We start from the raw sequence: 12,386 nt of genomic DNA on the forward strand, positions 1-12,386 counted from the left end.
AAAGACATGTTTCATCACTTCCTTGGGTACCGACAAATGGCGCTTCGACAACGATCAGCCGCGCCGACCTAAAAATAAAGAAATATCCTAAAATATAAAGAAATAGGATTCGGCTCCTGAACTATTTGCATTGTCGATACACTGACCACATCCATATACTCTCCCTGCCCGACATTCCGAACTACAGAGGAACACGCATTAGAAAGAGGAACATTTTATTTGGCAACGTCATGATAAGGGTGCAGTGCATCAATAAATACTGAAGGGCAGTGCGTCAGTCCTCGTACAATTCTCAACAGCTCTCATGGACGATGTTAACATCATAGAAAAGTGACACGATAAAAATACTACAAGTTATAAATAACAGGTCGTAAACCACTGTAGAAACACTCCACTTTCCGTTCTCCAACAGACATCGCTCGTAGACATCGCTCGTAACAGCGTCCCGACCTCGTCAGGACACAGGAGTAGCCCGATGGCCGAGTATTTACGTTTAGGAATGTACAAGCACATTCAATCGCCGACGATCTGCCCATACACTTCTCAAAATGGCCACGTTTGATCACAAAAGTAGATGTTCGTCATCCTCGAACCATATTGCTTCCAGCGACACCAACATTTCAATTACCTGTCAAACAAATACCGCCATGACATGTCAGTTTGTTCATTTAAATTTGACAGGAAGAGGTTGAGTCAGCGAATACTATCAGTACTGCTTCCAGAAACGAGTGGTGTGATACTGCCCACCATCACCAGTGCAAGTGATGGATGTTACCCTGTTGTGACATATCCGGACGGGTCAGATCCCAGCACCTATGGAAACCACAGCCGTAAGAGAGAAAGGGTGCAATTCGACCGGTAACATACAGAGCCGTTCCACACTCCCATTGGCACCGGCTCGCCCCAATCGGCATAAAGGACGGAGAAAGAACAGGACAGAAGATCCCTGCCACGCCCGCAGCACCTGACGCGTCCTGACAGGTAGTTGGAGGGATTTATAGTATTCAGACCAGCACCAACAGTGTGCTTTAAGCTCTGAGGCCTTACGTCCGAGGCCAACACATCCGTAGTGGTGTCTAATCCTCCGGTGTCTTTTTGGGTTCATTCAGTCGCTCTCGTCTCACGCCGACCGTTCTGGGGTACACCAGGCTGTCACCGTGTCGACGGCCTCGTCCAGCGGCCGGGGGTCGCCGTTGTTGACCACGGTCAGGTCCCAGCCCGTGACACCGTCCAGGTCACACTCGGACTCGGCGTCGTCGACTCCTGACGGCGGCAGGGCGGGGTCGGGTTAGACGGTATACCTACACCCCCGGTGGGGTAGGGTCACACGTCATCCACCCCTGGAGGAGGGAGCGCGGGGTCCGGTCAGGCGGCACCCCTGGCAGGGTCGGGTCAGACATCCACCCTTGAAGGTGAGGGGGTCAAACATCACCTACCCTCGCAGGGTTAAGCGCGAGACAGACGTCATCTACCCCTGGTAGGACCGGGTAAGACGCTAACGTCATTGCAGACGGATAGAGGCATCAGACATAATACAGGCAAGACTTGGTCATGGATGATATAACACTGGATTGGTGTCTCGTGGAAATTAACATTGGGATCCGCGACATTGGGATCAGGCCTGCCATCTAGCGAGAGAATTATCGTAAGTTAGGAGCAAGCCGAGTGAACGCCATCTCTCAGCATTATGACACACGTGGGTGTGGTGTGTTAGTTGGCTTGAAGTGCATATTCCCACGAGTTGGAGGTAATCTTACTGGACCTGAGACGACAAAAACGTCTTAAATGCTTGAAAGCCAAAAACGTCAAGCAGCCTTTAGGTAATAACGAAAATAAAATGCGTAAGACGGTGTGTATTGAAACGCCCAGTCACATCGGCTTGTACGACCTTTTATATGGTCATTTACTCACAATGGTACAGCAGTTTGACAGTATGTCACTTACATATTTGGTAGGTTCATTCCTTCTTCTCCGAATTACGCCCGATTTTCTTCATCTTAGTTAATGTTACGGCACGTGTCACGTGCCAACTTAGGGGTGTCGAAATTGTTCCACATAAAGTAACTCCGCAATGGCTGGGCCAATTACAGTAAAACTTCGTCAATAGTTAGGCACCCAGTGGCCAATGCATTTCCATATGTCACTATGGGGGTGCTACTGCACGTGCGCACGTGCGGGGTGCCGCTTCCATATCTCAAGAACGGCTGGGCGGATAACACTCAAACTTGGTACACAAATGTCACATCGATGCTCGCACTGCATTGATCAGTGCTTACATTGGTGCAGAGCTGTTAGGAAAACGATGAAATGAGATGCATGGTGTTTATATGCCTTTCTTTTCCAGCAGCTGATTGATTCGCAACAGGAGATCCTTGTTTGCGAAGGCTTCGTCTCCCTTTTCCACCCCTTGTTTAAAATAACATTAACAATGTACGAAGAAGATCACACATAAAAGTTGTTTTAGGCAGCTATCTTGGGCCAGGGCTGCGAAGTTGTAGTCAGAGCCAGCGGTTCTGTTCCGACTCGGAGTCGGTTAATTTTTAAAAGCTGTAGCCCGAGTATGAGCCGAACGTCACCGAAAAGTCATCACTCCACAGACTTACCAGGGCTGCAGGCGGAGTCAGAGTCGGAGTCTGTGTGAATTGACAGTTCTGCCCGGAGGAGTCGGAGTCGATATTTGGATACCGGAATCGGAGTTGGAGCCAAAGTTACTGAAATTTCATCGACTACGCACCACCGGTTGGGTCCTTTTCATAGAGCGTATTGAATGACATATTGAGCGGCAATGACATTAGCAATTCCGTTTAAGTTTTTCATTAGACTTATAGATAGTACTAACGTTCGTTTTGTTCTTTGATCGGACAATTTGTTTGATTTAGGCCAAGTAAAGACTCATGTGAAAAATAGCGAAAACGACACGTGCTGGCGAAGTCTCCAATAACTCCCTGTTTCACGATTTAATGAGGAAATAACATGGAACTGCTTATCTTATTACTGACCCTGCACATAAATCTATTAATTTCTTCGCTTTTACTGACATATAAAGACATAACCTTTTGAAAAATTGCACAACAAGCCTGCTACTACACCACACTCCCGTGTGTCACAATGCTAATCAGCGGCGTTCACTCGGCTTGCTCCTAACTTACGACAATTTTCCCGCTAGATGGCAGGCCTGAGCTCAATGTCGCCAAAAACTGCGAAGACACCAATCCATTATTATCTCATCCATGACTTGGTGAGACATATAAACAGAGAGAAACAGAAGATACGCTTCATTGCGGTAGCGGCCATAAGAGCAGGCACATCGACGAGAACTAGTGGCCTGACCTTTTGTGAAGACGAATCCGCGCAGCTCCCGTGTCGTCAGGTTAGCTTTCACCTGAATTGTCTTCACACGGTCGCCGTACTTCTCCCGAAACCAGCTGAAATTGGCATTAAGTATGGCTCATTTACATTGCTCAGACACGGCTGGTGCTGACTTAATTACATTTCATACAATTTCATGTAACTATGCGAAAATAAATGTGGAACCACCTTCCGCATGGGAGCTAAGGCAATTACGATTCTATGGCCAATCTGAGCGCTCCAGAGGTGGATATTTAGCGTGCCGCCTGCCCGACCCCTCCCTCCGTCCATCTGACCTGATGTCGGTCCGTCGCCGAGTGTCGCTGACGATCCACACGGGGTACCGGTCGGCGCCGGCCATCTCCAGCGCCAGCCGGCAGAAGTAGCCGTTATCGACCGCCCGCATCCGCTCACCCCACACAATCATCTCCTGTCGGTACCTGTCCACGTGGAAAACGCAGCTCAGGTGGAGAGTTTGGGAGTAAAGGGAGAAATGAGTCGAGATAGCCGGTGTCTTGGAGCAAGGCTGCTGCAGAATCGGCTGGGCGATACTAGCGCCACGATGGGAGGGTTTGTAAGCTAAAGTTTGTCTTGTACTCCATAGGTGGCTATACCACCGCCACGGTTGTAAGCACTAACCATGACGAATAAGAGTTCGAAACGATCCTAATGAAAATCTGTTCGTATCGATATCAGCGTGGCCACCAGACAAGACACATGACCGAATGTACTGACAAACAATCTTAACATGCTCCCTCCCCCTCGTGCCAAAGGATTTACCGTAGAATTGTGACTGTCACAGTGTCATACCATGGATTAGGTTATTCCTGGATGGGACGCTCCGCCGATTTTCCGACCACTCGACGGCGGCGGCGGATTTTCCGACGGCGAGGGCGTTGGCGGCATTTTAGCATTGCGTGCTATGGGCGGAGCGCGTCTTTTTGTATACTTTTGTCGTTTATTCCCTACCTGTAACCGATTTTGAGGAAAAGTTTTGTGAACCTGGTAGAACAGGAATTGAGGAATGTCTTGAAAATATTATTTTCCCAGTGTTAACTTAAGAAGTTGCTTAAATTTTGCTCACAAGTGAGCGTTCGTGATAACAGCCGAAGAGCCAATGTTTGAATAAAGTGATGTTTTATGCGATAACATGAAAATAAGCTAATATTTATATTAAATTACAAATAGGGACTTGTTTAACTGCCGAGGAACGATGATATTTGGTGATAATTTGTATCGGCAAGTCAAGAATATCGGTTCAATTTATGGGCATCAGGTAATGGTTCCGTATGTGATAATGACTAACTGGAGCCAAAATTATTATTAGAAAGACTAACTGGAGCCATAATTATTATTAGAAAGGACTTAAAAATATGTTTAAAGTGCCTGAAATCGTGTCTTATGAGCTAAAGCTCCCTAATTTCGCTCTCCATTACCGCATTTTTAGCACGCACGCCAGTGCAGCGGCCGCCGGTGCACTTCGCGCCGATGTTTCGGCGCTCCGCCACCAGGGCGGCCGCTTGGTCGCCGGCGCTGGTGTTGGGGAACAGGGAGTGTCCTACAGTGTCCCAAAATTGAGTTTTGCCTTGGGTGTCAGAGGGGAAAATTACCCACCAAAAGGAGGGGAGAGAGTGAAAAACTGCTGATTCGATTAGTCCAAAAAGAGTGAAAAACGACAAAAAGCATGCATTTTATTCTAAGGTGTAGGATGCTTGATGCTAAACCGGGCATCCACACAATTGCTCTTTCTATAGGTAAAAAATCTAGGTTTTCTTGACTGGGAGTGGAAAATTGTTCTTAAAAAATGGTGGTGAGAGTGGAAAATGAATTTCATTTGGATGTCGTTTCCCACCCAAATCGACAAATTTTGGAACATTGCATTGGTGTCCTATCCAGGAATACTTCATCCATGGTCATACCAATACCTCCCCTCCCTGCCTCAGATCCTCACGTCTCCTTGTAGCCCGAATCACTGAGCAATTTGTTGTAGTCGAGCTGGTACTCCTCCGCAAACCGGGACTTTATGGGCGCCGACAGACGAACGATTACAGACCTGTCGGCTCCCAGTCTAGAGAAACAGTACAGGAGTCAGAACGTGATGGGGTGCATGCATGCAGAACGTGATGCATTTGTCACAGCTCCTAACATATTGTCAAAGGCATGTCCACTGCACGCTATTCAATTATATATCATATATGACACATTAATGACTCAACTGTATCAAAACTGATGCATCATTCATTGCACATGAGCATGACAGCCATTCTTTTTAATTGTTAGGCCATCAGTCATCTGCCACAAGTTGAAGCCAGAATCAAATTGATTTGTCATCCCACATAAATTTGTACCTTTTGTTCAGCAGCTCTGCTAAAAAGTCCTTCCCAGACTTCCGTTTACCATTAAGAAGGACAATCAGTGTTGGAATTTCATTTTGCATCTTGGCTGGGGTCTGGTCAATCAATATATTAAGCCAATCACTTCCTTTGCTAAAGTTAACAACAAATATCTACACCTGAAAAGAAAGAAATGCAATGTAACTTAAATAATTTACAACTTCAATGCAACCGCAGACTGGGTAGCAAAAAGCTGTCTGTGGTAAGTAAGCACACCCAGGGGGTTACGGTTCTATGCTGCCACATAGGGAGGGCTCAGGAGGCACGGGTTTTGATGATCATGTCACGGGTTTTGATTTTCAAAGATTTGTTGATTTTTATGACTTTGCTGTGCAGTAAATTATCTTTTTTAGGCTCTAAGGGAGCCTAAGGTTAATATCAAACTGCCTTAGAGTATAAAATCCTCGGAAGATTAATATTGGCGAAGATTGGTAGACATCCGCTGACGTCATCTGTCAAGGTCACGGATGCAAACAAACGGCTAACCATTCTACATCCTATATACGGCCTTGAGCACACCATTAAGAAATCCTACACCATAAGAAGATTGCTCATGATCATAATCATAAATACATAGAAATACATACAAATACAAGAATCAACAGACATGTCCAATGTCCATTTCAAGCAAAAGTAGGCACAATTTGAATACCTGTAAGAATTCAAATAATACCTATAATACTTTTGTGAGAACACTTATTTTTCATAAATATTCATCATAACTCTTTCATTTGCAATAAATCAACTCAGAGCAGGGGAAACATGACCATCACAAATTACCTTACCTACCTTACCTTACCTTAATTTGATCGGAATTTTAAAGGCCACTTGGCCTGTAGGGAACCGTTCTCATCGAGCTCGAATCCTTTGAGACTTGACTATCTCCAGTCAGGTACCAGGTACCTGAAGTTTGCCCAGTGGGCGTCGAGTTCGGATTTGAACTGCTCAACAGAGCCGGCGCCAACAACTGACATGGGCAGGCCGTTCCAGTCATTGACCACCCGGGCACTGAAAGCCTGTCTCCTTGGTCTTGACTCAGCTCTGGGTTTTGCGATTTTCCATGGATGGCCTCGGGTGCGGTCGGATGCAGCGGCAGTAAAGAACTCTTCTGGAGCCAGATCAACCCCTCCATGAAAGATTTGGTACACCTGGATCATGTCTCCTCGGCGTCGCCGATAAAACAGCGATGGCAGTTTCAGTGCCTCCAGTCGTTCCTCGTACCGGCGGTGTCTGAGAGAGGCTACCAGGCGGGTTGCCCTTCTTTGGACTCGTTCGATTAGAAGTTGATCAGCTCGATTGAATGGGCCCCAAGCCACATTGCCGTACTCCAGGTGAGGGCGAACGAGAGTCTTGTATAGCAGGGGAAGAGTACACTCATCAATCAATTCGAACGACCGCCTGATCACTGCTAAGATCTGGTTGGCCTTTGCCACGGCTGCGGATGCTTGCCTCCGGAATTTTAGGGAGGAATCTACCAGAATGCCAAGGTCCCGTTCAGATTCAGTCTCTTCCAGACACACTCCTCGCATCGTGTATCGGAGTTTGGGATTATTTGTACCCAGATGCAGAACCTTACACTTCTCTTCATTGAACGGGAGCTGCCATTTGTCAGACCATGCCACAAGTGCATCAATATCAGCTTGGAGGGCTAGCGCTCCCGATGTAGTCGCTGCTCCATCAGCCAGTAGGGAGGTTTGAGGTCGAGTAGCGGTCTGTCTTCCATCAACAGGCTGCATTGGTTGAGTAGGGTGGTCACTGACAGCTCTGGGTTGAGCGACAGCCGGCCCTCCAACCTCAGCTGCCTCGAGATGGTCATCTCTGTCACTCTGGTTCAGTCCTCCATCGGCAGGCTGCGTTGGTCGAGTAGGGTGGTCACTGACAGCTCTGGGTTGAGCGACAGCCAACCCTCCAAGCCCAACCCCAGCTGCCACGAGTTGGGCATGTCTGCCGCTCTGGTTCTGCCCACCGCCAACAGGTTGCACTGGTCGAGTAGGGTGGTCACTGACAGCTCGGGGACGAGCGACAGCCAGCCCCACGGCCTCAGTTGCAACATCCTGGCCATCTTTGCCGTTCTGCCTGGATACGCCGCTGTAGACCTTTGTGTCGTCGGCGAACATCTTGGATGTACAGTTAACGGCAGATGGGATGTCATTGACGTACAGCAGGAACAAGAGGGGACCAAGAACCGAACCCTGAGGAACTCCACTCTTGACAGGAACCAGATCAGAGTGGCTTCCATTGACAACGACTTTCTGGTTTCTTCCCGACAGGAATGCTTCGATCCATCGGAGGAGTTTGCCAGAGATACCGTAGCTGCGCAGCTTCCTCAGAAGTCGGTTGTGTGGAACAGCGTCGAATGCCTTGCGGAAGTCCAGGTACACCACATCTACTGAGTCACCTTCCTCGATCATCTTACACCAGTCCTCCAATACCTCCAGAAGTTGTGAACTGCATGATCTTCTGGGCCGGAATCCGTGTTGGCGTCTGGAAAACTGGTTTGTGAGGGACAGAAAGTCCATGAGCTCATCGCGGATCAGGGACTCCATGACCTTACAAGGGATTGATGTGAGACTGATGGGCCGGTAATTCCCCGGGGTCTGCTTGTTACCCTTCTTGTGTATGGGAAAGACTGACGCTGTTTTCCATGAGGCTGGAAGGACTCCTTGGTCGAGGGAAGCTTCAAACAGGGAAGCCAATGGACCAGCCAGGGGCTGAGACGCCAACTGCAGAAGCTTGGGGTGCAAACCATCGGGACCGGGAGTGCTGTCCGTTTTGAGAGAGGAAAGCTTGTTCCGGACTGCCTCAGCTGTTATGCGGATTGACTCGATTGGAGGACCTGAGAAGTTGGTTGTCGGTTCCGGGATCTCGGTCGTATCTTCGTCAGTGAATATACTACTGAAAAAAGCATTCAGGAGTTGCGCCTTTCCCGTGTCATCGCTCACAGTCCGCCCTGAGTCATCAGAAAGGTCATCGATCTTGGTCTTGGTCCGCAGCCTTGTGTTGGAATACCGCCAGAAAGCCTTTGGATTGGCTTTGATGTTCGTTGCTAGCTTTTCCTCAAAGTCACGTCTCAGTCTTCTTGTCAGCGCACGCAGTTGATTTCTGCACTGAGTGTACCTGCAATAGTCCAACACATCCTGGGAGTGAGAGTATATCTTCCATAGCTTCTCTTTCTTCTTTTTTAGGCGCAGAGCCTGCCCATTTATGTAGATGTTCTTACGGCTTCCTTTTCTCTTACTTTTCGGGAAACATTCCAGAGCAATCCTGGTGAGGTTACTGGTAATGAAGTCATACTTTTGGTCGATACCGAGTGCATCTGCTGACTCCCAGTCCAACTCCTGGACCAGCCTGATGAACTTGTCTGGGTTTCCTTTGAAGTAGTTGGGACGAGCAGAGGGGAACTCATGTTGGTATGTGTAGCATGCCAGATCGAACCGCAGGATGACATGGTCACTCCTTCCAAGGCCTGATTCATGGTAAAGGTGCTTTACCATCCCATCTTCATTGGTGAGGATCAGGTCCAGGATGTGGGGCGTCTCACCTGAACGGAAGCGAGTGGGTCGAGTGACTTGCTGAGTGAGGAAGCAATCATTTATCACTTCCAGAAACTGGTGTGAAACATCCAGGGGAGGAGCAGGAGAGAAGACATTCTCCCAGTCAATGTGGGGCATGTTGAAGTCCCCGCATATGAGAATATGGGAACAGGCTGAAGTACAGGCTGTACGCAAAAGTTGACATAGCTCAGTGGAACTCTCTTGTGTGCTCAGGGTTGGACTGCGGTATAGGCATCCAATCAGAAGCTTGTCATTTCCCATCAGTGGGAGTTGCAACCAGAGCTGCTCAATATGAGTTGTCATGCCAAAGTTGACCACAGATGCTTTCAGATTGTCTTTGATGTAAATGCTTACTCCACGACAGCCACTTGAGCCCAGGTTGGATACAGAAGGGTCAAAATTTGTGTGCATGGAATACCCAGGGACAGCTAGCAGAGCTGTAGCAATGGGAACAGTTTGGGCTTTTGGAATGACTTCAGTAATCATGATGACGTCTGGCTCATTCCCAGCAATTCTCATGCAGAGCTCGTCTCTTTTGTTAGGAAATTGGTCAGCATTCGTGTAGAGTACTTGCAAGTTTGTCCTTTTCCTGCCCTCAGAATTCACCGCTAGTCAAACACTACCAGAGGCTGTCCCACTGTTCCCGTTTGCTGAGCCTTGGCCAGGATTGGATGCCTGGGTAGGGTGGTCACTGCCAGCTCCTGAGTGAGCGACAGCCAGCCCTCCAGCTCCAGCAACAGGTGCATTGGCCTCAGGAACAGGACAGTTGCCTCTATGACTTGCATTGTCTGGCTGGGCAGTTGTCTCGGCCTGTTGGTTGTTGTTCCGGTTACCTTCAGACTGTTGGGGAGGCTGTGGTTGAGTAGGGTGGTCACTGCCAGCTCTGGGAGCGACAGCCAGCCCTCCAACCTCAGCCAGCTCAGTTCTGGAATGAGTGACAGGCAGCGCTCGGTCCTGCCCAACAGCTGCCTCAGCTTCAACGGTGGCAGGGGCTGTAGCACCATGCCGGTTTGTTGCTGTGCCCCTGTGATTTGGCCCAGATGATGGTGGTAGGCTGACAATCCTATTGCCTCTGATAGTTAAGTTGGTTTCACCAGCCCTCTTCCGACTATTTAGTTCGTCTCTCAGCCTCTTGTTAATTTCCCTCTCCTTTCTGGTCAGGTCAGGAGTGACATATACCCTTGGAAACTTTTTAGAGTGACGCAGCTGGGGGGCGAGTTTCAGGATGTCATATTTTGTTGAGACATTTTCCAGGGCGACTATCAGAAGCCTATCCTTGCCCTCAATTTTCTTTCCGACTCGAAAAGTTTTTTTGAACGTTGACCTTCAACTTCATTTCTTCCTTGATCATGGTTATGAAGAGGGAGGAATCGTGTCCAGATCTATCTGTCTGGGTCTCGCTATCCTGTTCAGGCAAGTTGTGGACTACAATGTTGGATTTCCTCTTTTCTTTGTCCATATAGTCATCCAGGGCAACAGACAGGTCCTGTACACCCTTGGATCCAGCTTGAGTACCCACTTTAGGGAAGGCAGAGATCTGATCACTGACCTTCTTCACTACCTCGTCGCAGGTGCCCTTTACCATATCAGCATATGTCTTATGCAGCTCATTTCCCTTCAGAGACTTGTCTACAAGCTGGATGGTCTTCTCCCGGTCAGACTTCAGTTCTGCAAACTGGACTTTGATGACTGACTCATACTCTTTCAGAGATTGCTGAACTTCAGCCATGTGGCCACGGAGGGTTTCATCGAGCAGGTCAACCTTACTTGACAGAGACGAGAGCGAGGGGCGATGTGGTTTACCCCTTTTCAGATCTGCCTTGCAACTAGTGCAGAGCCAAGCAAGAACCTTGTATTTTTCCAGCGCTTTCATAGCCAGCTTCGGGATGCCCTGGCATGCAGTGTGGTACCAGTTGTGACATCTGTCGCAAAGGACACCCGCATCCCCAGCTTGAACAGCCTCTCCGCATGGCTTTCCAGGCCCACCCTTACAGATGTTAGCCTCGCTTCCTGAGCTCGTGTCGCTGGAAGAACGGGAGATGGACACAGACTCATTTTCCCACCTTTTGAAAATACTTTCATCCAGCTTACCCACAGCCTTGTCACCCACAGGCTTGTCCATACCTTTGTTGACGAGGTGCTCAGTCCCTGGTTGAGAATCACTTTCACCTTCCTTGCTTTCTCCTACTTTAACCTTGCCAACAGCCTGGGATGACACAGAATCACCTGCATTCTGCTTGCATGAATCACCTTTTTCACTTGTTTGCGCTTGGGACGATTCCGGCGTGGGGCTCTCAGTTTGAATCTTTTCCATTTCCGTTGCTGCAACAGCTGATGAAATCGGAGCGGCCACTTTACGTCGAGTTGAAACCGGTGAGTGTTGTAACGGCATCGTACAATCTTCAGGAGCCAAGAGAAGATGGATAAGCGAACTTCAAATTATTTCAAGCAATCCTAGGCCAGGAACCAATAGCCAGCTAAACTCGTTCAAATTCTAAGAGAGCTCGATGAGACACGTCCGTTCCCGCCGAAAGCGCAACGCGGGATCTTCACTTCAACCGAAATTTCACTTGATAATTCAATTCAATTTGATAGAAGACCTCAACACGTCCTCAACTGCTTTTATCCATGACATCAACATCAATGGATAAAAGCAAAACCGATAAAAGCTAATTCTTACCGTATTTATATACAATATTCTCATAAATAGCAATATTATACAAGGGAGAATATCATGATTAGGAGAAACGTGAAATATAATTTGTAATTTGCCCCATTACCATGTCAATGTTGATGTGGAAAATTGATAAAACCATAAAACTCACCGATAATACCTATTACCTACCATAATACATACTGCATAATGGTACAACCGTCAACCGTATTTGTCGCAGTAGCGCATGTTTTACGCATTCTCAAGTCTTATAAAATTTTGGACAACATATTAAATAATCAACATGCGCGTAATAGGTTGCATTCCGGTTGGTTGCATTATATATATTCAGGGTGCCGTTTATTTTCATCTGATCGTTTTCTAATAGGTAAGTCCACTGAACTCTATAATGTAAGTCTCTACGTGTTCCTCGCCTAA

General features: G+C 47.9%; 1 protein-coding gene across 3 annotated transcripts; it reads right to left on the minus strand.

The window, feature by feature from the left end:
* Window positions 1–198: 198 nt before the first annotated feature.
* On the minus strand, window positions 199–12,165 carry LOC122383402 (phosphomevalonate kinase-like). Of its 3 annotated transcripts, none has more exons than XM_043369758.1 (6): window positions 12,121–12,165; window positions 5,697–5,860; window positions 5,300–5,416; window positions 3,645–3,788; window positions 3,331–3,425; window positions 199–1,263 (listed from the first exon to the last, which is right to left on the minus strand). In XM_043369758.1, the coding sequence occupies exons 2-6, from the start codon at window positions 5,783–5,785 to the stop codon at window positions 1,121–1,123; spliced, it is 588 nt and encodes a 195-aa protein (XP_043225693.1). In that variant the 5' UTR covers window positions 5,786–5,860; window positions 12,121–12,165; the 3' UTR covers window positions 199–1,120. The 3 variants fall into 3 exon arrangements, with proteins under 3 accessions (XP_043225693.1, XP_043225694.1, XP_043225690.1); XM_043369759.1 differs by having other exon boundaries at window positions 12,076–12,122; XM_043369755.1 differs by lacking the exon at window positions 12,121–12,165 and adding an exon at window positions 11,976–12,062.
* Between the last annotated feature and the right edge of the window lie 221 nt (window positions 12,166–12,386).

Source organism: Amphibalanus amphitrite, unplaced genomic scaffold (genome assembly GCF_019059575.1).
Source record: "Amphibalanus amphitrite isolate SeventyFive unplaced genomic scaffold, NRLGWU_Aamphi_draft 000163F_arrow, whole genome shotgun sequence".
In the NCBI taxonomy this organism is placed as follows: domain Eukaryota; kingdom Metazoa; phylum Arthropoda; class Thecostraca; order Balanomorpha; family Balanidae; genus Amphibalanus; species Amphibalanus amphitrite.

Bases quoted from the DNA above. Each gene is read 5' to 3' on its own strand.
- LOC122383402 (XM_043369758.1), bottom strand. From the start codon at position 5,785: ATGCAAAATGAAATTCCAACACTGATTGTCCTTCTTAATGGTAAACGG. The intron at 3,789-5,299 runs GTGAGGATCTGA...CCACGTGGACAG, and splicing joins GATTCGGGCTACAAGGAGAC to GTACCGACAGGAGATGATTG. The intron at 1,264-3,330 runs GTCAGGCCACTA...TGCCGCCGTCAG, and splicing joins CGGATTCGTCTTCACAAAAG to GAGTCGACGACGCCGAGTCC.